Genomic DNA, 20,943 nt, shown 5'->3' with positions numbered 1-20,943 from the left:
CAAAATAGCATGCCAAATTATCATCTTGTACACATTTATAAATGTATTGCAAGGCTAAATGCTTTCTAGAGAGACAAAATTATTGTATTTTTCACCTGCTCAGCATCAAGTCTAATTAGAAAACTGATTTGCTTTGTAAATCACCTAATTGCCTGGAACATATGACACCGTGATTCATGCAGGAAGGAGACATGTTGTGGCTACTGCGGAGGTTTGTCAATTAGCACATATGCTGAAACAAACACTTAGGTATGCGCGAGCATATTACTCACACACGCCACCAGGTGCTATAATCATCATTAGGCACGCGCAAACACGTGCGCGCGCTCACATTAGGTATTCAGTCAGGAGACAGCAAGTGAGGACGGAGGGAAGAAAAGACACTGGAAGAAAGGTAGCCAGACAATAAGATTAAGTGGGAGAGAAATCTGGGCAGAAACGAGATAAAAAAAAAAGGTTGGCTGGAGGAAATGAGCGATCGAGCGAGACGGAGGGGAAAAAAAAGAGAGATTGAATGGAAAAGCAACACAGAGAGAGGAACTCAGAGGGTCTGCTGCGTTGGCCTGTCATATTAGAAATGACACTGGCACTGTGCCCAGCTGGCCCGCGGTAAAGGAGAGGAGAGCAAAGCACTGAAAAATTTGCCTTGATATCCGATTGAACCTCCTGAGATAAGCCACGGCGGAAGAAGAGCTGGGGTTCTTTTTAAATAATGTCGTCTAAATTCACAAGGGTTCGTTCACCACAGTCCGTACCACAGCTTGACCAAAGTGTCGACAACTTTGTCCCAATGAAAAAAATGGTGAGGTTCAATGCATGTATGCTTTAATGCACGGGTGTCAAACTCATTTTAGATCTACTCCCAAGTGGGCCGGACTGGTAACATCACAGCACGATAACTTAAAAATAAAGACAACTTTAGATTGTTAACTTTGTTTAAAAAGTTATGTTGTTGTTTTTTTTACACTTACATGTTGCGGTAAATAGTATTCCATCTTTATTTATACTTTGTAAAATAAATTATGTGATAATGTTCATCAGTCAACTCATTAGTGTTCATTTTCAATCTATCAAGATAAAAAAATGATATCAAAATCAAATTACAGGATGTTATTTATTTCGACTGGTGCACTAAAATCATGTGTTTTTTTGTTTGTTTTTTACATATGTTTTTTTTTAAATCTACAAAGATACAAAGAATTGCTATTGCGACATCTAATGGACACATTTAGAACAGCAGTTTCTTTCATTCAAAAATTTCAGCTCATTTTTAAAGGGGAACATTATCACAATTTCAAAAGGGTTAAAACCATTAAAAATCAGTTCCCAGTGGCTTATTTTATTTTTCGAAGTTTTTTTCAAAATTTTACCCATCACGCAATATCTCTAAAAAAAGCTTCAAAGTGCCTGATTTTAACCATCGTTATATACACCCGTCCAATTTCCTGTGACGTCACACAGTGATGCCAATACAAACAAACATGGCGGATAGAACAGCAAGGTATAGCGACATTAGCTCGGATTCAGACTCGGATTTCAGCGGCTTAAGCGATTCAACAGATTACGCATGTATTGAAACGGATGGTTGTAGTGTGGAGGCAGGTAGTGAAAACGAAATTGAAGAAGAAACTGAAGCTATTGAGCCATATCGGTTTGAACCGTATGCAAGCGAAACCGACGAAAACGACACGACAGCCAGCGACACGGGAGAAAGCGAGGACGAATTCGGCGATCGCCTTCTAACCAACGATTGGTATGTGTTTGTTTGGCATTAAAAGAAACTAACAACTATGAACTAGGTTTACAGCATATGAAATACATTTGGCAACAACATGCACTTTGAGAGTGCAGACAGCCCAGTTTTCATCAATTAATATATTCTGTAGACATACCCTCATCCGCTCTCTTTTCCTGAAAGCTGATCTGTCCAGTCCAGTTGGAAATGCATCTGCTTTGAGTGTCGCAGGATATCCACACATTCTTGCCATCTCTGTCGTAGCATAGCTTTCGTCGGTAAAGTGTGCGGAACAAACGTCCAATTTCTTGCCACTATCGCATCTTTGGGCCACTGGTGCAACTTGAATCCGTCCCTGTTCGTGTTGTTACACCCTCCGACAACACACCGACGAGGCATGATGTCTCCAAGGTACGGAAAACCATCGAAAAAACGGAAAATAACAGAGCTGATTTGACTCGGTGTTTGTAATGTGTTTGAGAAAATGGCGGATTGCTTCCCGATGTGACGTCACAATGTGACGTCATCGCTCCGAGAGCGAATAATAGAAAGGCGCTTAATTCGCCAAAATTCACCCATCTAGAGTTCGGAAATCGGTTAAAAAAATATATGGTCTTTTTTCTGCAACATCAAGGTATATATTGACGCTTACATAGGTCTGGTGATAATGTTCCCCTTTAAACTTAGCAAACTCATCTCGCGGGCCGGATAAAACCTGTTCGCGGGTCTGATCCGGCCCACGGAGCGTACGTTAATGTATTGAACTATACATATATTAATTGGAGTGACATTGTCGAAGCCTGCAGCATGCACATCCACATGTACTACATGCATTATATTTGTTGATACTGTTCAAATATTGCAGTTTATAATTTGTTGCTAAAGGCACTTTTTTGGAGAGCAAAATCATCCCACATGTCTTTTTATGTAACACCACGAGTTCAAAGGTGGATCTATCACTGAGTGGGAGGAATTATGAGTATAGTATTGTTTTGAACACTCCTCTACTCGCCCACTGTTGCAAACATAACACAGAGACATCGTGTGAGTTCCCTTACGTTTGCAGAATGGCTGTCTGCCCGACCACGTCCCGTTGGGGAAGCAGATCCTCTCTGCCGAGCCGTACAGCGTATGTCCCACTGCGCAGGTGAATCGCACCTTGCTTCGCACTTTGAAGTTGCCAGCCTCCCTGCTGGCATGTGCAGGCGTGCCAGGATCCCCGCAGGTGCCCGCAGTGTCGCCTGCAGTGAGAGATAACCACACAAGGAGCAATGAAAGAAAGAAACACAAGGCAGTGTCCCCCTCAGCGAGGTAGGCACTCTCACAGAGGGACCTTTCAAGTCGGCATCGTTGTGAATCCAGCGTTCCTTGTCTGTCAAGCAGCACGGCAACACAAAATGGACTTTTGATCGTACATCTTTGGAGTTGTCCAGAAGGCCGCGATAAAACACACAATGCTCCAATGAGCATTTGTCCCCAAGCCAACAACCTGGAGCACTAATACTTTTTACAGCTTTGACACCAGCCGCTCTCTATCTATAAAGTGTGCGGGGCAGACATAAGTGGCAACCAACTGTGGTTATTAGAAATGATGCACAAGGGTTGACCTCACGAGCTTGATGCATTTTTTACGGTTGCAAATGATCGCCCCTGTCACGGTCGTGTGATGAAACATACTGTACGATTGTCTAACAGGAAGGTTGTCCCAATGCAACTTTTTCACTTCTGATATGATGCCAACAATAATCCGATACAATATTACAACAATATTATTTTAGATAAAGTTTCAATCTGGTTTTAGATCACGACACATTACTGTTTAAAGTCCAGAATGATATTCTTTTGTCCTGGGGCTCCAAAAAGCCTGTCATGCAGGAGATGTTGGACGTCCTTGCTGCATTTAATACCTTTGACCACGCCAGCTTCATTGAACGTTTCGCCCAAATAGTTGGCCTTCAAGGGACTGTTTTTCAATTGTTTGAGTCGTACTTGACCGACAGTACTTTTGCAGTTACAATTAATACATTTGGTAACACTTTAGTATGGGGAACACATATTCACCATAAATTAGTTGCTTATTAACATGCAAATTAGTAACATATTGGCTCTTAATTAGTCATTATTAATGCCTTATTCTGCATGGCCTTATTATACAACTAGTAAGCCATTAACTAAGAGTCTTCTCTCAATAACCTCAGAATTCTTGCTTATTAGTAACCCTAACCCTAACCCTTATATGTTCCCCTAGTGTTCAAATAACTCTAAATTAAGTATTTGTTACTTAGAATATGTTCCCCATACTAAGTGTTACCATGAATTTCTATCTCCCGGTGCGCCACTGTCTTCTGGTGTGCCTAAGGGATCTGTTCTTGTACCAGTGCTGTCTTCCTTATATTTGTTGCTCCTAAGTTAAATTATTGACAAACACAACCTTTCTTTCCATCTCTATGCGGATGACCTGTAACTTTATCTACCGTTTTTTCAGACACTCCTATTTCAAAGGATTCCATTTTTAACTGCAGAAGAGACATCCAAGCATGGTTGTCCCATCATTTCTTACATTTACTGTAAATGAGTCTAAAACAGAATGCATTGTGTTTGGATCTAACATTCCCCCAAGTGCTGTCCCTGATCTGAGTTCTCTTGCTCCCTATTGCAAACCAGTGGTAAATAACTGGAAGTTAATCTGGGACAACAATCTGAAATTTTCACTCTATTGTTAGTTAGTTTTTTTTAGCTAAGCCTTCTGGCTAAAGCAAATACCCTTGTCAGCAAGTAAGACTCTCATGCTTTTATCGGTTCTCGTCCTGACTACTGTAATGCCCTGTATGTTGGTGTCAACCAGTCAACACTAAATCTTCTTCTCTTGACAAACACTCTACGATAGTTCTGCAGTCTCTGCACTGGTTTCTATCCAGGTTTAGAGTTGATTTTAAACTTTTAATGTTTGTTTTTAAGGCAATTCATGGTACTGATCCATCTTATTTGTGTAAACTCCAAAACGCCCAAGTCGAGCTCTACAGTCTGCCAACAAACAGCCAATAGAGCAGTGGTCACCAACCTTTTCAACCAAAGCAAGAGTTACCCCTGCGTCTACTATGTGTGGGTATATATATATATATAGTCAAGGTTTCTGTGGTTTATCCATTATACAGTGCTCAATACCGGGGTAGAGTGGAATATATGTTAGGTCAGGAAAAAACACAGAGGCTATTTCATCCCTACAAGCCTGTTTCGCAGGTTTCCCTGCTCTTCAGGGGATTTCCTGAAATCCCCTGAAGATAATTTTTTTTTTTTTTAAAGACTAAGCTTTGTGTTCCCAAGATTATTTTGTTTTGTTTTTGTAATGTGCCTAAAACCAATAACAAACGAGTCACGGGCTACAGATGGCCCCTGTGCCACACTTTGAAGACCCCAGCTGTAGAAACTAACTGTTTATGGCCACTCTAATCCTAGTACTGTAGTATATTTGTTCACCCTTTGGTCACATATGGCACACGAGTCAACTTATGTCAGTACCGTAGTAGTATAACAAAGTCACGCACAGGCATCCTCCATAAAGGGATACACCCCTACCAGGAGGATCGTCATACTTGTTTGAGTGACCGCCGATGATGATAATCAGCTTTTCACCTGGCGTGTTTTTCCTTTATGAAAAGAGGGGATAATGGGGAAGTCCTTTTTAGCTGTCACCTTGTTTTACCATATATTACTGCCTTTGCACATGTCAATGTTTACTTTTGTATATAGACCAAGACAAAATCTGTACTTTGGAGCAATGTTCGTGGACTCGATTATTTGGCTTGTTAGCTTCCTGTTGCAGTCGAGCGATGATGATGATGATGGTGGGCTGCGTGACGAACGGACGGGCCTCGTCCCGCTTGCCTTTACGGAACCTTACAGTTTGTGGAAGACGTGGCAGAACTTCCAACAGAGCACCGCAATAGTGGAGAGAGGAAGCCGGTTGATTGCTGCCCAGAGAGTGTGGGCGCCTTTCTCATGATGCGTCCCCCAGTCCTTGCATGCAGAAAAAGTTGTATGATGTCGGATGCTAGAAAATGTCCGATATGCTGCAAAAATCAGCCTTAATGCCTTGTTGTAACCTGATGATTTTTGTGCACGTCATGTCATACGCGGTTGCGAGACAAGCGAGTCAAATCAAATTAGTTTCAAACTCAATTCATTAAGGGAAAAAAGAGACGGGGAAAGGAAAATAAGAAGACTAAGACACAGATTTGTTGAAAGCATCACAAGATAGAACAGTGAATGCTTAGCTCAAAACCAGTGATATTGGCAAATAGAAGTGGGGGAAATAATCGATTTTTAGATGCATCGCAATTCGGACATGAACATATATAAAATCGATTAGTAAACGTCAATAATTGATCGAGCCACCTCACTGAGCGATCCGACCAGCTCCTGCATTATAAGCAGTGTTGGGACTAACGCGTTACAAAGTAACGCGTTACTGTAACGCCGTTAGTTTCGGCGGTAACTAGTAATCTAACGCGTTATTTTTTTATATTCAATAACTCAGTTACCGTTACTACATGATGCGTTACTGCGTTATTTTACGTTATTTTTTATGTAGTATCGGCTAGAAACTGAGGATCTGAGTGTGTTTTATTCCAGCGAAGCAGAGACGTGCTTCTGATTCTTCCTCTGCGCTCTCTGTGTGTGTGTGTGACTGTGTGTCTGAGTGTGGGAAGGGGAGGGGAGGAGAGGGGAGGGGAGGGGAGGGGAGGGGAGGGGGGTGCGCAATACAACCGTTGGCCAACAAAAAAGTAACCACAGAACACTATACGCCTATACGGTATAGTGTTCTGTGGTTACTTTTTGGTTGGCCAAGCGGACGTGACGACAGGCTGTCCTCACTCAGATCCGCACAGACCGGGAGGGGGCGTGCCTTAAGTCCGGCTGGAAATCGGCAGAAATTTGGAGAATGGTTGTCCCAGGGAGAGGCACTGAAATTCGGGAGGGTTGGCAAGTATGAGATATTCTCACTTCTTTTCTTTTGTCGAGCACAAAGAAAAGAAAATTTTAGTTAAATGTAAGTTGTGTCTTGGATCAAAGATCCTGTCTACTGCCCAAAACAACAATTCAAATCTGCCTGGTTAGGCTCTGTGTATGTCACGTGTGCCTTCCTTAGGTGAAGCCAGCTTTACAGCTATGTTGTTGATTGATTGATTGATTGATTTAAACTTTTATTAGTAGATTGCACAGTACAGTACATATTCCGTACAATTGACCACTAAATGGTAACACCCAAATAAGTTTTTTAACTTGTTTAAGTCGGGGTCCAGATACAGATATATACTATCATATATACTAACATCATAATACAGTCATCACACAAGATAATCATCAGGGTATATACATTGAATTATTTACATTATTTACAATCTGGGGTGTGGGATATGGAGGGGGGGGGGGGGGGGGTTAGGTTTGGTTGGTATCAACACTTCAGTCATCAACAATTGCATCATCAGAGAAATGGACATTGAAACAGTGTAGGACTGACTTGGTAGGATATGTATAGCAAGTAGTGGACATAGAGAGAGAGATCAGAAAGTATAAGAAAAAGTGTCTACATTTGATTATTTACAATCCGAAGAGGTATTATGTGGAAGGGAGGGTGTTAGTTTAGGGTTGTAGTTGCCTGGAGGTGTTCTTTTAGTGCGGTTTTGAAGGAGGATAGAGATGCCCTTTCTTTTACACCTGTTGGGAGTGCATTCCATATTGAAGTGGCATAGAAAGAGAATGAGTTAAGACCTTTATTAGTTCGGAATCTGGGTTTAACGTGGTTAGTGTTAGTGTTAGTGTTATTATGCTGTTTGTTACTTATGTATGTTATGTTGCAGCTATTTAAAATAGTTTTGTCAATTTGTTCTGGCCTGAAATAAATTGGCCCTTTGAAACATATCTTTGTCTTTGTGTGTTGTATGTAGAGCACATTGCTTAGCAGAGTTCAGTGATGCAAATGTATGTCAAGTTGATCAACAGATTGTATTATTCTCCAGTGCAATAACAGTACTAAAATGAAGGCTAAAAGGGCATTAATGGGAGCTTTAAAAAAAAAAAGTAGAAGAAGTAACTAAATACCGTATTTTCCGCACTATAAGGCGCACCTAAAAACCACAATTTTTCTCAAAAGCTTACAGTGCGCCTAATAACCCGGTGCGCTTTATTACGATTCATTTTCATAAAGTTTCGGTCTCGCAACTTCGGTAAACAGCCGCCATCTTTTTTCCCGGTAGAACAGGAAGCGCTTCTTCTTCTACGCAAGCAACCGCCAAGGAAAGCACCCGCCCCCATAGAACAGGAAGCGCTTCACCCGCCCCCATAGAACAGGAAGCGCTTCACCCGCCCCCGGAAGAAGAAGAAAAAACGCGCGGATATCACCGTACGTTTCATTTCCTGTTTACATCTGTAAAGACCACAAAATGGCTCCTACTAAACGATCCGGTCCATAAAAAGACGCAATCTCTCCATCCGCACACGGATTACTACCGTATTTCACAGCAACTGAACCGCACTGTGGAACGGGAGCACGTACGGTGAATATTCGCTCCACAGGGAATGAGAAGTCATCCTTCACTGTGGTTCTAGCTTGCCATGCTAACTTCCACTCATGGTGATATTCAAAAGGAAGACCTTGCCAAAAGAGACCTTTCCAGCCGGCGTCATCATAAAAGCTAACTCGAAGGGATGGATGGATGAAGAAAAGATGAGCGAGTGGTTAAGGGAAGTTTACGCGAAGAGGCCGGGTGGCTTTTTTCACACAGCTCCGAAGGCGAACACACCTTCACTAAGACGGGCAGACAGCCTCGGACGACATACGCCAACATCTGCCAGTGGATCGTAAATGCTTGGGCAGATATTTCGGTCACAACTGTGGTCCGAGCTTTCCGGAAGGCAGGATTCACAGAACAACAGCGACACTGACTCCCGATGACTTCTACGAGACGGAACCGGCCATTTTGGATACCACGCTTGCACAACTTTTCAATTCGGACACCGAAGACGAAGAATTCGAAGGATTTACGAATGAAGAATAACTTCAGAAGGTGAGCGCTATGTTTATTTTGTGTGTTGTGACATTAACGTTCGAGCAACATTATGTTGCTATTTATTGCTCTACACCATTTTGAATTTTACTATGTTTGTGATTGCACATTTGCGTACATTTTGGGACAGAGTTGTTAGAACGCTGGTTTTCAATATATTATTAAAGTTTGACTGAACTATCTGACTGTCTTTTTGACATTCACTTTAGCGCAGCGTTTTTTTGACATTCACTTTAGCGCAGCGTAGGCGCGGCTTTTAGTCCGGGGCGGCTTATTGGTGGACAAAATTATGAAATATGTAATTCATAGAAGGTGCGGCTAATAATCCGGTGCGCCTTATAGTGCGGAAAATACGGTAGTTACTTTTCACAGTAACGCATTACTTTTTGGTGTAAGTAACTGAGTTAGTAACTGAGTTACTTTTGAAATAAAGTAACTAGTAACTGTAACTAGTTACTGTTTTTCAGTAACTAACCCAACACTGATTATAAGGCACTTATGGTCCAGTTTCCACACATTTCTATTAATTTAACAAATGTGATGGAAATTAATTTAACTGTTTCTTATTACGAATGCACTGTTTTTAAAAGTTGAAAGTGATAAACGCTTATTTTGTGAAACGAATAGAAATGTAAAACTGCATCAAAATACATATATTACAGATGCATCAATAATCGATTTTTAATCGAATCGTAGCTTCTGAATCGTAATCGAATCGTGAGGTGCCTAAAGATTCCCACCTCTACTGGCAAACCATGACCTCCAACCTTCATTGAGAAGATGGAACTCAATGATAATTATGACGACAATTCAGAATGTACACAATTGAAGGGGCTGTTTGCAACATTTACACCGATGTCTAGAGGGCGCCAACTTTCCAATGTGTTTTACACAGTATATCCCGCCCTCTCATGGCTTCTTGTACGTAATGACCTGACTACGCAAGTATGTAAACCATGCATGTGTTAGCTAATAATAGCAATTTGGATAGCTTGTATTAGACGCTAAAATGTATATTTTATCATAACAAAAACATGACTGCAAATTGTTCGTTGTTTCTCTTGGACTGCTTTTGTATGTGTGCGTGCACTCCCTGTGTATGTGTTGACGAGACCAGGTGAGTGACCACCGTAAACACCAATCATTTTATTTGGGCCGTTAAAAATTAGGACATAAAAAATGTAATTGTGAAAAAAAAAAACTGACAATTGTCAAACAAATGTGTTCTGTCAAACCATTAATGGTAATATAAGCTATCTGGTGGTGTTCTTGTTATATTTTTTGATTTGCAAAATATTACTGTGAGGAAGTTGCAAAAAAACCTTTAACTGTGGAGTACAAATCTGGATAATTCAGTTGGAAATAAACAGATCATCTTGGGGCAAAGAAAAAAACAACATCAAACATGATTGCTTAAGGGTGTGTTCACACTGGTTATGTTTGGTTCATTTAAAATGAACTCTGGTGCTTGCTCTGCTAGTCTGAATGCAATCATCCCAACTGTGGTGCACAGCAAAGAAGCTGTCAAGCAGAACCCTGGTGCAGTTCGGTTAAAATTGAGCTCGGAAGTGAACGTAACACCGACCAAAGAGACTTACAAGCATTAAGACAAAACAAAAAGCAAAACGTCTGCAGAAAATACAAATATGAGACATAACAAGTTTGTGTTACTTTGCTCTTCTTTCTCCCTCTGTGTGACTGAGACAACAATACCCTTTAAATGTATATTTTAGAAGCATTTTATAAAATTGAAGCTGGTAAAAATAGAATAATATAATATTAACCAGTTTACTTAACCCAGCAGATGGCGTTTGTTTGCAATATTTATATTTATGACATGTGTCATGAGTAGCTCACGAATCATGGCTTTACTTGATGAATTTGCTCTTTCCTGTGCAGCCGAGGGTTGGATGATGGAAACATTGGTGTGAATTCTAAGCTAACTGCACCAAAGTGTGCATCTAGAATCTTTTTTGTTTAAGTTTTGGTCAGGACACAAGTTCCAAATTACAAATGTAAGTGCAGCCTACGTAGTACATGAAGATGAAACATACCTATATTAAAACCAGACATAATTCAGGTGAGTATGATTTTCCTCACATCTTTTTCATATTCATTTAATATTGGTTAGAGAAAGTTGGTTATACAACTTTTAGGTGTTGGCAAAAAAATAATTCAGTTTTCAGCATCACATATACCCAACAAATACATCTAAATCAGGGTTCTGCAACCCGTGGCTCTGGAGCCACGTGGAGCTCTTCTGCCTTGTTTAGATTTTTTTTAACTCCTGAGTGAGAAAAGTTAGCATTTTTAAAAAGAACAGAAGGCAGAGGAAACTACACGTTTTGATTTAGTATTTGCTAGTTGAACTTTACAGATCACAAAAAAGGTAAATTCGGATTGCTAACATAAATGAATGGGATTTAACATATAGAAAATTAGCATCACGGCTAACGGAGAAATATTTTCGGTTCATTATGAGACTGTGGTGGTACATAAACTTAGCTAGCTAGAGATAATGGCCACAAAATTATTTAACAAGTACAGGAACAGCTTGCTAGCTTGAGTGGAAGTCTGCTGAAGTAGCCTACAGTCATACAGTAACAAGCAATTACACCTCTATTAAACTTAAATACCATAGATCAAATTACCCCAGTAATATCATCAAAACTTACCTGACTGGATGAAGTCCTTGGGCTCAAATACTAGTGTGGCCTCAATAGCCCTGCTGTAGTGAGTAGCATGCTGGGAATTATCTGTGCATGTGATGGAAGAATGCACTGCACATGTGATGGAGGAATGCACCATGCAGGGTTGAAATTCTACTGAATTTGCATTAAATCAGGTTGTTTTAGCTAATAATCATGCTGCAAGATCTAGCATGATGCATTCAATGTTTATTCCCATCAATTCCCGTTAATTCCCATATATTCCCGTTAATTCCCATGGAACGTTTCCAACTTTGAATATTCCCGGAATTTTGCAACCCTATTAATAAGTAGGGATGATGTTCGTTAAGAAATTATCGAGTTCGAGTCCATTATCGAATCCTCTTATCGAACCGATTCCTTATCTAATCTCTTATCGAATCCAGATAGGTTGTTGTGTGTGCACTGAGTTCCAAAAGCCATAGATGTTATATGACTGGGCCGGCACGCTGTTTATATTGAGGAAAAGCGGACGTGACTGAAGACAGCATACGGCCGTTATAGGGTGAAGGTTCCAGGTGAGAGAGGACGCTAAAGGCACGCCCCCAGTGAGCATATAGTGCTGCTATGTGAATTGTAAATACAAATAATTGCCGACAAACACATCACCAACATGGACGAGGTGCCGCTCACTTTCGACATCCCGGTGAAGCACACTGGAGAAGAAGGGGACCAGCACGGGGCAAGAGAAGTCGACTTTTACTGTTGTGCTAGCTTGCTATGCTAATGGAAAACGAGACTGACTTTGAAAATGAGGAGAGGTAATCTGGCGTGTTTGGTGGAGAACTTGCCCAACTGTTTGGGACACAGAAGATGAGGACTGATGGATTTGTGGATGAGGATTGATCAAAAAATAATGTGAGTACATTGATAAATACTTCAATAAAGTACAACCGAACTCAGCTTTGCTCCTGCTGCCTTTTTAAAACAGCGTCCATGCATGCTATCATATGTTTTAAGTTAGCGTATGTTTTAAACTAGCTTATGTTTAACCATGCCTGCGCCCAAAAATACGCTGCGCATTATTTATGCATTAAATACAGAAATAGCACCCGTAACTGAAACGGCGCCTTTTAATATGGTGCGTCCTATGGTCGCGAAAATACGGTATAGTGGCTTCGATAACGGTAACCAGTTCTCAAAAAGGGATTCGAATCCATGGAATTGGTTCTTTTCTTATCGAACAATCGGGAGAACCGGTTTCCAACATCATCCCTATTAATAAGTACTTAATAATGACTAATTAAGAGCCAATATGTTACTAATTTGCATGTTAATAAGCAACTAATTAATGGTGAATATGTGTTCCCCATACTAAAGTGTTACCAAGTTCTGAAATATTAGAGGCACAAATCCAAACTTGAATCCACTTGGAAATCTTTAGCATGGTCTGAAAAGGGCCCACACAAAGAGACGCCGTCACAATCTGACATAGTTGGAGCGCTTAGGCAAAGAAGAATGAGCAAATATTCTTAAGTCAAGATGTGCCATACAGACTACTAATGAAAAGCACTGAATGCTGCAATCAAATCAGTAGGTGTTTAAACTGAATGTTAGCTCCGTTTATTTTGCTTCACTAAACCTGCTATTCAACAAAGGTGCATCAACATTTCATCTCCACCATCCAAGTAAAAAGGATTCTATAGGTCTCATTAATTCTCCGTTCATGTTCCTATCAGAGTTGTCTCCAGTGGGTAACAAACAGTCTCTTTCTCGCACCCAGCTCCGGGAAATGAGAACGTGATGACAGGTATGGAGTCAAGGAAATAACGTGAGTGCCGAACATTTCATGCAGCGATGAGCAGCATACTTGCCAACCCTCCCGGATTTTCCGGGAGACTCTCGAAATTCAGCGCCTCTCCCGAAAACCACCCGGGACAAATTTTCTCCCGAAAATCTCCCGAAATTCAGGCGCCCCTCCAGCTCCATGCGGACCTGAGTGAGGACAGCCTGTTTTCACGTCCGCTTTCCCACAATATAAACAGCGTGCCTGCCCAATCACGTTATAACTGTAGAATGATCGAGGGCGAGTTCTTGGTTTCTTATGTGGATTTATTGTTAGGCAGTTTCATTAACGTCCTCCCAGCGCGGTAACAACACACAACAACAGCAGTCACGTTTTCGTGTACCGTAAAGCAGTTTGTCTGCCGTAAACAGCAATGTTGTGACACTCTTAAACAGGACAATACAGCCATCTACTGTACATGCATATGTGACAATAACATCTACGGCTTTTAGAGAGTGTAGTGCACAACTGCGCACACAACAAGAAGACGAAGCAGAAGAACGAGGAAGATACAGCCGTGGCAACGCCGACGACAAGTAAGATGAACAAATACGCTTGTAAGTTCCAAGCCGCAGCTGCGATTGGACCTGGATAGCCTCCGGGAAGAAGTAGTGGACTACAAAGTGCTTGGCAGTGAAGATCTTCCTCAGGAAGCAAAGATTAACCGGTTTTGGGCCATGCTAGGGAGAGATGGACGATTCCAGACTCTAGTGCATTTGATGAAAGCACTTTTGTGCGTGCCACACAGCAATGCATCATCAGAGAGGGTGTTCAGCATGGTTAGAAAAATAGTGACAGAGAATAGAACAAGGATGGACAATTCAACCCTTAACTCAACAATGGGTAGATGAGTGTTATGTGTGTGTATATGTGTAAATAAATGAACACTGAAATTAAAGTATTTATATATATATATATATATATATATATATATATATATATATATATATATATATATATATATATATATATATATAATAAAATAAATATATACAGTATATATAGCTAGAATTCACTGAAAGTCAAGTATTTCTTATATATATATATATATATATACTGTATATGAAATACTTAACTTGGTGAATTCTAGCTGTAAATATACTCCTCCCCTCTTAACCACGCCTCCAACCACGCCCCCGCCCCCAACCGCGCCCCACAATCAACCACGACCCGCCCCACCCCCTACCACGCCCCCCACCTCCCGAAATCGGAGGTCTCAAAGTTGGCAAGTATGATGAGCAGACTCTCGCAATAAGGGACCGTTCAATATTACATTCAAGGGGGATACATTGAACAGTAACTACCACTTGTGCTGTTCTGGCTGAAAAAAGACGGAACGGAAGGTGAAAATCCTACAAGAGAAACAATCAAATATTAACTCAGCGGCCAAACAAAACCCAACGAAGGCACAGCAATGGATGATAATATGTTCAGATACTATGCACGTAAGTCGAGCTGGCATATAGAGCGACAAACAAACGAGAGTGCTGAGCTTGCCTGTGTGGCTCAGTACATGCTGTCTATTTGCAAGGGATCTGCGCTTTATTGGCTTTGAGATCCTGTTCCTTGAGCCGTGCATCATTTCTTGTGTGTTGTCTGCTTGCTCTCGGCCTACAGAGCAGCAAGCAGCTGCGCTAATAGTCACTGTGTTGACAAAGCTTCACTGCGCAAAGCTCACATCTTCTATGCACATCACGGTGCTCAGAAGCACACGCGCTGGATTTGTCGCGTCAGCTGAAGATGATAGGCTCGTGTCTGACAGTGTTTAACGTTAAAGTGTGTGCGTGTACACACATGTGCTACCTTTGATTCTGCAGTAGGGTGTGTCTGGGAGAAAGGGCTCTTGATTGCTCTCCCTTTGTGAGCATACACGTGCAAAGACGCACAAGTACGAGTGCTCATACAAACAGCATGTGTGCGCGCATGCGTGTACGAAACATAGCATCTGCCAGGACTTAATGAGACTCCTTCGTTTAGGTGAGACAGACCAGCAACGCATGCCCTGTGACAGCTATAATCTCACTAATTGGGCTGGTGGAGAATTGGGTTCGTATCCGACTTAATATCCGCTCACCCTTTTGTAAGGAAATAATAAGGCCTTCAAGTCAGCCATGCAACAGATGAGCACAAAAGGCGAATGACTTGACATGCCATGTACTGTAAGCCCCTCTTATAAATTAACAAGAGATGGCAGTTGAGAACAAGAACAGACACATACCGTAGATCAGTGTTTCCCAAAGTGGGGTATGTATACCCCCAGGGGTACGCGAGGTGATTGTAGGGGTACGTTAAGGCCAACGCCGACCGGACGCGGAGCGACAATACAAACAATTAGAACTCAATTGTTTTTAACGGAGCAAAGCTGCCGCAGAGTGCTTAGAAAACTATTCTAAAATCCTGCACGGCTAGCCCATAGAAATGCATTGGTTTCACTTTTTGTTTTGTTTCCCCCAGCCATTTATTTTGTACGATTATTGGATAAAGGCAATATACCACCCCGCGCTATAGACCTGCATTCTAAATACATACTTGTCCCGCGCTCAAGTCTTCTCCCGACACAGTGTTTCAATTGTTGCGTAGCAACCAATTAGGCAGTGCCTCAGACTGGATGTCTCTGCAGAGAGTGGTGAGGTCGGCGGAAAAGACCATCAGGACTCCCATTCCTCCTATCCAGGAGATCGCAAAAAGCCGCTGCCTGACCAGGGCTCAGAAAATCTGCAGAGACTCCTCCCACCCCTACCAAGGACTGTTTTCACTGCTGGACTCTAGAAAGAGGTTCCGCAGCCTCCGTAGCAGAACCTCCAGGTTCTGTAACAGCTTCTTCCCTCAATCCATAAGATTCTTGAACGCATCATAACAATCCCCTCAATTCCCCCCCAAAACGGATTAACTCTCTGGGATATAAAGACAATACAACATACATCCGTAAATGTGGATGCATATGCAAAAGTGCAATATATTTATCTGTACAGTAATCTATTTATTTATATCTGCACCTATTGCTCTTTTATCCTGCACTACCATGAGCTAATGCAACAACATTTTGTTCTTATCTGTACTGTAAAGTTCAAATTTGAATGACAATAAAGAGGAAGTCTAAGTCTAAGTCTACTTGTTAACGTCAAGTTAGTATTCATAGAAAACAGCCATAACTGCGCCGGAATAATGGACACATGGCTAAAAAGAGTAAATCCCCCCTGCGGAGAGACATCATCGAGGTCTACCAGTAGGCCTACAATCGAGGATGCCCCTGCCAGGTTTCTCTTCCTTGGATCAGGGTGCAAGCAGTAGGGCTAGCGCTACAGTTGATGCTAGCCAAGTTACTAGCATGGCCACTGACAGTGACAGTGAGTATGATGCAGAGCTTCGGCCCCCTGACATGAGAAAGCACACGGATAGAGACGTCATAACGACATCATCAAAAAGACGCAAATATGATGAGAACTACATTGCTTTGGGGTTAACTTGTATCGGTACTGGTTCGTCTATTCGGCCAGAGTGTTGGATTAATATGTGCAAAAGTACTATCTCACAACTCAATGACACCTCCACTCTTGCGAGGACATCTAGAGACGAATCACTCTCACTTGAAAAATAAACCACGAGAGTTTTTTTAACAGGAATTACGTGGACTTTCGACCAGTAAGATGTGTATAAGGGAAACCAATACAGTCAACAGGAAGGGACTAGAAGCGTCTTTTATGGTGAGCTACCGAGTGGCCAAGACTGACAATCCCCACAATATTGTGGAGGACTTGATTCCCAGAAAGAAAAAAAACGGGGAGGAAGGGGGTACGTAACTGGAGATTAAATGTTTGAAGGGGTACGGGATGGTAAAATGTTTGGGAACCACTGGATGGATTAATGGATACATGAAGTATCTGTACTAGGGATGTCCCGATCCAGGTTTTTGCACTTCCGATCCGATACCGATATTGTTTTTGCACTTCCGATCCGATACCGATACTGACCGATACCGATACTGACCGATACTGGCCTATCCGAGCATGTATTAAAGTTTAAAGTTATTTAGCCTACTTAGTTGTCAGAATCATGTTGAAAAGGGTTTTAGTACTCTTGATAACAACTAGCCATCTGAATTAGGGGAGTTTGAATAATACACAATGGTTGGTAACAAGAAAGTGACCTGTTTATTCAAGGATAAACACAAAATAGACAAAATTATACATGACAAACAGAAATGGCATCATTGAAACTAGGGCTGGGCGTTATGGCCTTTTTTTAATATTGTGACATTTTAAGGCCATATTGCGATACACGATATACAGTATATCTATTGTGGGGCGGTATAGCTCGGTTGGTAGAGCGACCGTGCCAGCAACTTGAGGGTTGCAGGTTCAATCCCCGCTTCCGCCATCCAAGTCGCTGCCGTTGTGTCCTTGGGCAAGACACTTTACCCACCTGCTCCCAGTGCCACCCACACTGGTTTAAATGTAACTTAGATATTGGGTTTCACTATGTAAAGCGCTTTGAGTCACTAGAGAAAAGCGCTATATAAATATAATTCACTTCACTTCACTTCACTATCTCGATATTTTGCCTTAGCCTTGAATGAACACTTGATGCATATAATCACATCAGTATGATGATTCTATGTGTTTTGATTGATTGAAACTTTTATTAGTAGGTTGCACAGTGAAGTACATATTCCGTACAATTGACCACTAAATGGTAACACCCGAATAAGTTTTTCAACTTGTTTAAGTCGGGGTCCACTTAACTTGATTCATGATACAGATATATACAATCAGATATACACTATCATCATAATACAGTCATCACACAAGATAATCACATTGAATTATTTACATTATTTATAATCCAGGGTGTGGAGGGGGGCGCCGGATGTAAGTGTCAAAAAGACAGCCAAAAGAGTTTGATATGAGAATAAATCTAAAGTTAAAATATAGGGTAGAAATGCACCCATTTGCAGGAAATGTAGTCTTCATTTTCAAAATGTTCTTTCAAGGCTTGCATGTCTACATTAAAACATTCTTCTTCATACTGCATTAATATATGCTACTTTTAAACTTTCATGCAGAGAAGGAAATCACAACTAAAAAAATCACTAATTTATTCATACGGTGTTGATCTGGAAATGTTTGCCTCGGCATTTTGATGGTGTGGACGTGTGGCACCGAATGGAGATAAGCGTCTCGACAGACGTTACAATATTTGAACAATGATGACGAAAACTGTTTTCTCTGTCGTGTCCGTGTGTCGAAAATTGTTATGCGCTTATTTTTTTTTATCTGATTTTGTGCGTGGCATATAATTGCTATGCGCAGAGGACGCTTAAACAGTGCGCAATTGCACAGGCGCGCACCTTAGAGGGAGCGTTGGTCACATGGCTGCGCTAGCATCACAGCTAGCGTTAGCCATGCTGCTACATCTCTGCTGTGCGAGGGCGTATACATATGTGACGTATGACGTGACAGTATGTGACATGTGTAAGAAGGTGCGCTTGCTGTCTGTGAGAGGGAGACAGAAAAGAGTGAGAAGAGCCTGTCGTGTAATGCCTGCAGCTAAAAGCAACTGCGTGAGAATCCACAGACCTGTGGATGTGTTGAAGGTGTGCTGGAAAATGCGGAACGGAAATTAGGGAGCAGCAGAAAAGTGGAATGTATTATTGAAATCGGTGCGTTGGAAAACACGGACCGGAGTTTTTTTTAAAACTGAATTTGGATCGGCATTTTCCCATGCCTTGCCGATACGCATTTTTTGGCAAATATCGGCGGCCGATCCAATCCAAATGTCGGATCGGGACATCCCTAATCTGTACTTATAAAATATTTGGTGTTATTGGTGGTGACATCCACTTTTAAAAGCAATGCAAGCATGATAAAAAGCCTTCTACAAAACAACCATCCATTCATTTTATATACCACTGTTCCTCATTAGGGTCACAATTAACAGGAGCCCATCCCAGCTGACTTGAGGTGAAACTGGTCGCCAGTCAATCACAGGTCACATAGAGACAAACAATCACTTACACTCACATTTACAACTTTGTACAATTTGGAGTATCCAATTTGAACTTGGATTTCTTGATTATGATGTAATTACTGATGGTTCGCATACAGTGCTATTTCATTGTGGGTGATATGCATTTATTAGAAAAAAATATATAATTCATTTTAATTAGAACTTTGCCTTGCTTTTTAAATGGAAAGTTGATTAGTTATTTATTTTGTAACAGCCTAATGAACAGCACAGTTACAGTACAGTATAAATAAACATTTCTGGATAAAGTAGTCATCTTTATTGTTAGCACATACCTAACATTATCTCAAGCAGAATTTAAAAGTAAATGGCTAAATTAGAGCCACTTAATAACACTTCATGGTTTAATATTATTTGACTTGAGGGTTCCAGGTTCAATCCCCGCTTCCGCCATCCGAGTCACTGCTGTTGTGTCCTTGTGCAAAACACTTTACCCACATGCTCCCAGTGCCACCCACACTGGTTTAAATGTAACTTAGATTATGGCTTTCACTATGTAAAGCGCTTTGAGTGACTAGAGAAAATCGCAATATAAATATAATTCACTTCACACTAATTCATAAAAGTTGCAACTCGATAGCAACAAGCTCAAGAACCCCTGGTTTAGGGGACACACTGTAATGAAAAAAAAAAAAAACATACTGCAGTGACGATGATGAAAAATACTTTGAACAGCAGTCAACATTTTATTATAGTCAGACGCTGTCTGCGCATACATGCCGCTTACGACAAGATCAACATTTTTCTCGAGTAAGCAGGCAAAAGAGAACACAAAATTTGGAAATGTATCTGTTTAATTTCAGACACATTTGGAACATAAAATAATTATTCCGCTAATTATAACTATATTATACCATACCACCATCAAAGGAGTTTAATGCTACAATATAAGAAAAAGACTAATACAAGCAACAGAAAGAAATATGTATTTTTTAATTGGGACTCATTGAATTTCCCAAGGACCTACCAAAATCACTACCTGTGGGCCTCAGAGACTCACTGCATTAATGTTGTCCAGCTTACATTAGCTTGGCTTTTGTGAAAAACGAAACAAAAACATGGCGGTCATGTTGGCAACACACAACAATGAAGCCAGGAAATGAAGTGAAAAGAAATTAAGGAATTTTGCAGAGCACCACTTTCTAAGCGCTTCATTTGTCATGACAGCAGGGTGCTAATCAAACAAATGAAATTTAAATAACAGATAGCCCAATTAACTAAGTAATGAGGAAAAAATGCATTCTTCATTGCTTAAAACACACACATACACGAACACACACACACATGTATTTTTTCTAAAGCTAATCGTGAAGGCTTAAACCCACATACTCAAGAATATAAACATATCTAAGTTCATCCTTCTATTTTTGCAAAATAGCAGCAAAGAGTAAATGCAAACCTGTCTTGTACTATACATTCAACAATTATGTGCCTCCAATACTGCATTTCGGACAACTTCCCTTTCGCCACTACTTGTCCAGTGACTACTCTGCATAAGCGCCGATCCCGTGGGCACTTCAGGGGGGCGTGGGATTGATGTCAACTTTCAATCTTTAAAAGCATTTTTGAAAAATCAATCTTGTTGTAGTTAATTTTGTGGCGAGTTTGATCCGTTTTACAAAA

The 20,943-nt window shown here is 41.0% G+C and overlaps 1 protein-coding gene across 2 annotated transcripts in view; it reads right to left on the bottom strand.

Annotated features, from left to right (window-relative positions):
* The window catches only part of LOC133597770 (CUB and sushi domain-containing protein 3-like), a 589,433-nt gene that overhangs the window by 101,316 nt on the left and 467,174 nt on the right, over window positions 1-20,943 (bottom strand). For both annotated transcript variants that reach the window (XM_061950753.2, XM_061950761.2), the window contains exon 57: window positions 2,794-2,976. In XM_061950753.2, coding sequence (XP_061806737.1) covers window positions 2,794-2,976 — 183 coding nt within the window. The remainder of the gene's footprint in view (window positions 1-2,793; window positions 2,977-20,943) is intronic.

This window comes from Nerophis lumbriciformis, linkage group LG04, assembly GCF_033978685.3.
Source record: "Nerophis lumbriciformis linkage group LG04, RoL_Nlum_v2.1, whole genome shotgun sequence".
Classification (NCBI taxonomy): domain Eukaryota; kingdom Metazoa; phylum Chordata; class Actinopteri; order Syngnathiformes; family Syngnathidae; genus Nerophis; species Nerophis lumbriciformis.
The sequence above is the reverse complement of the archived record's forward strand: the minus strand, read 5'-3'. Positions and strand labels throughout refer to the sequence as shown.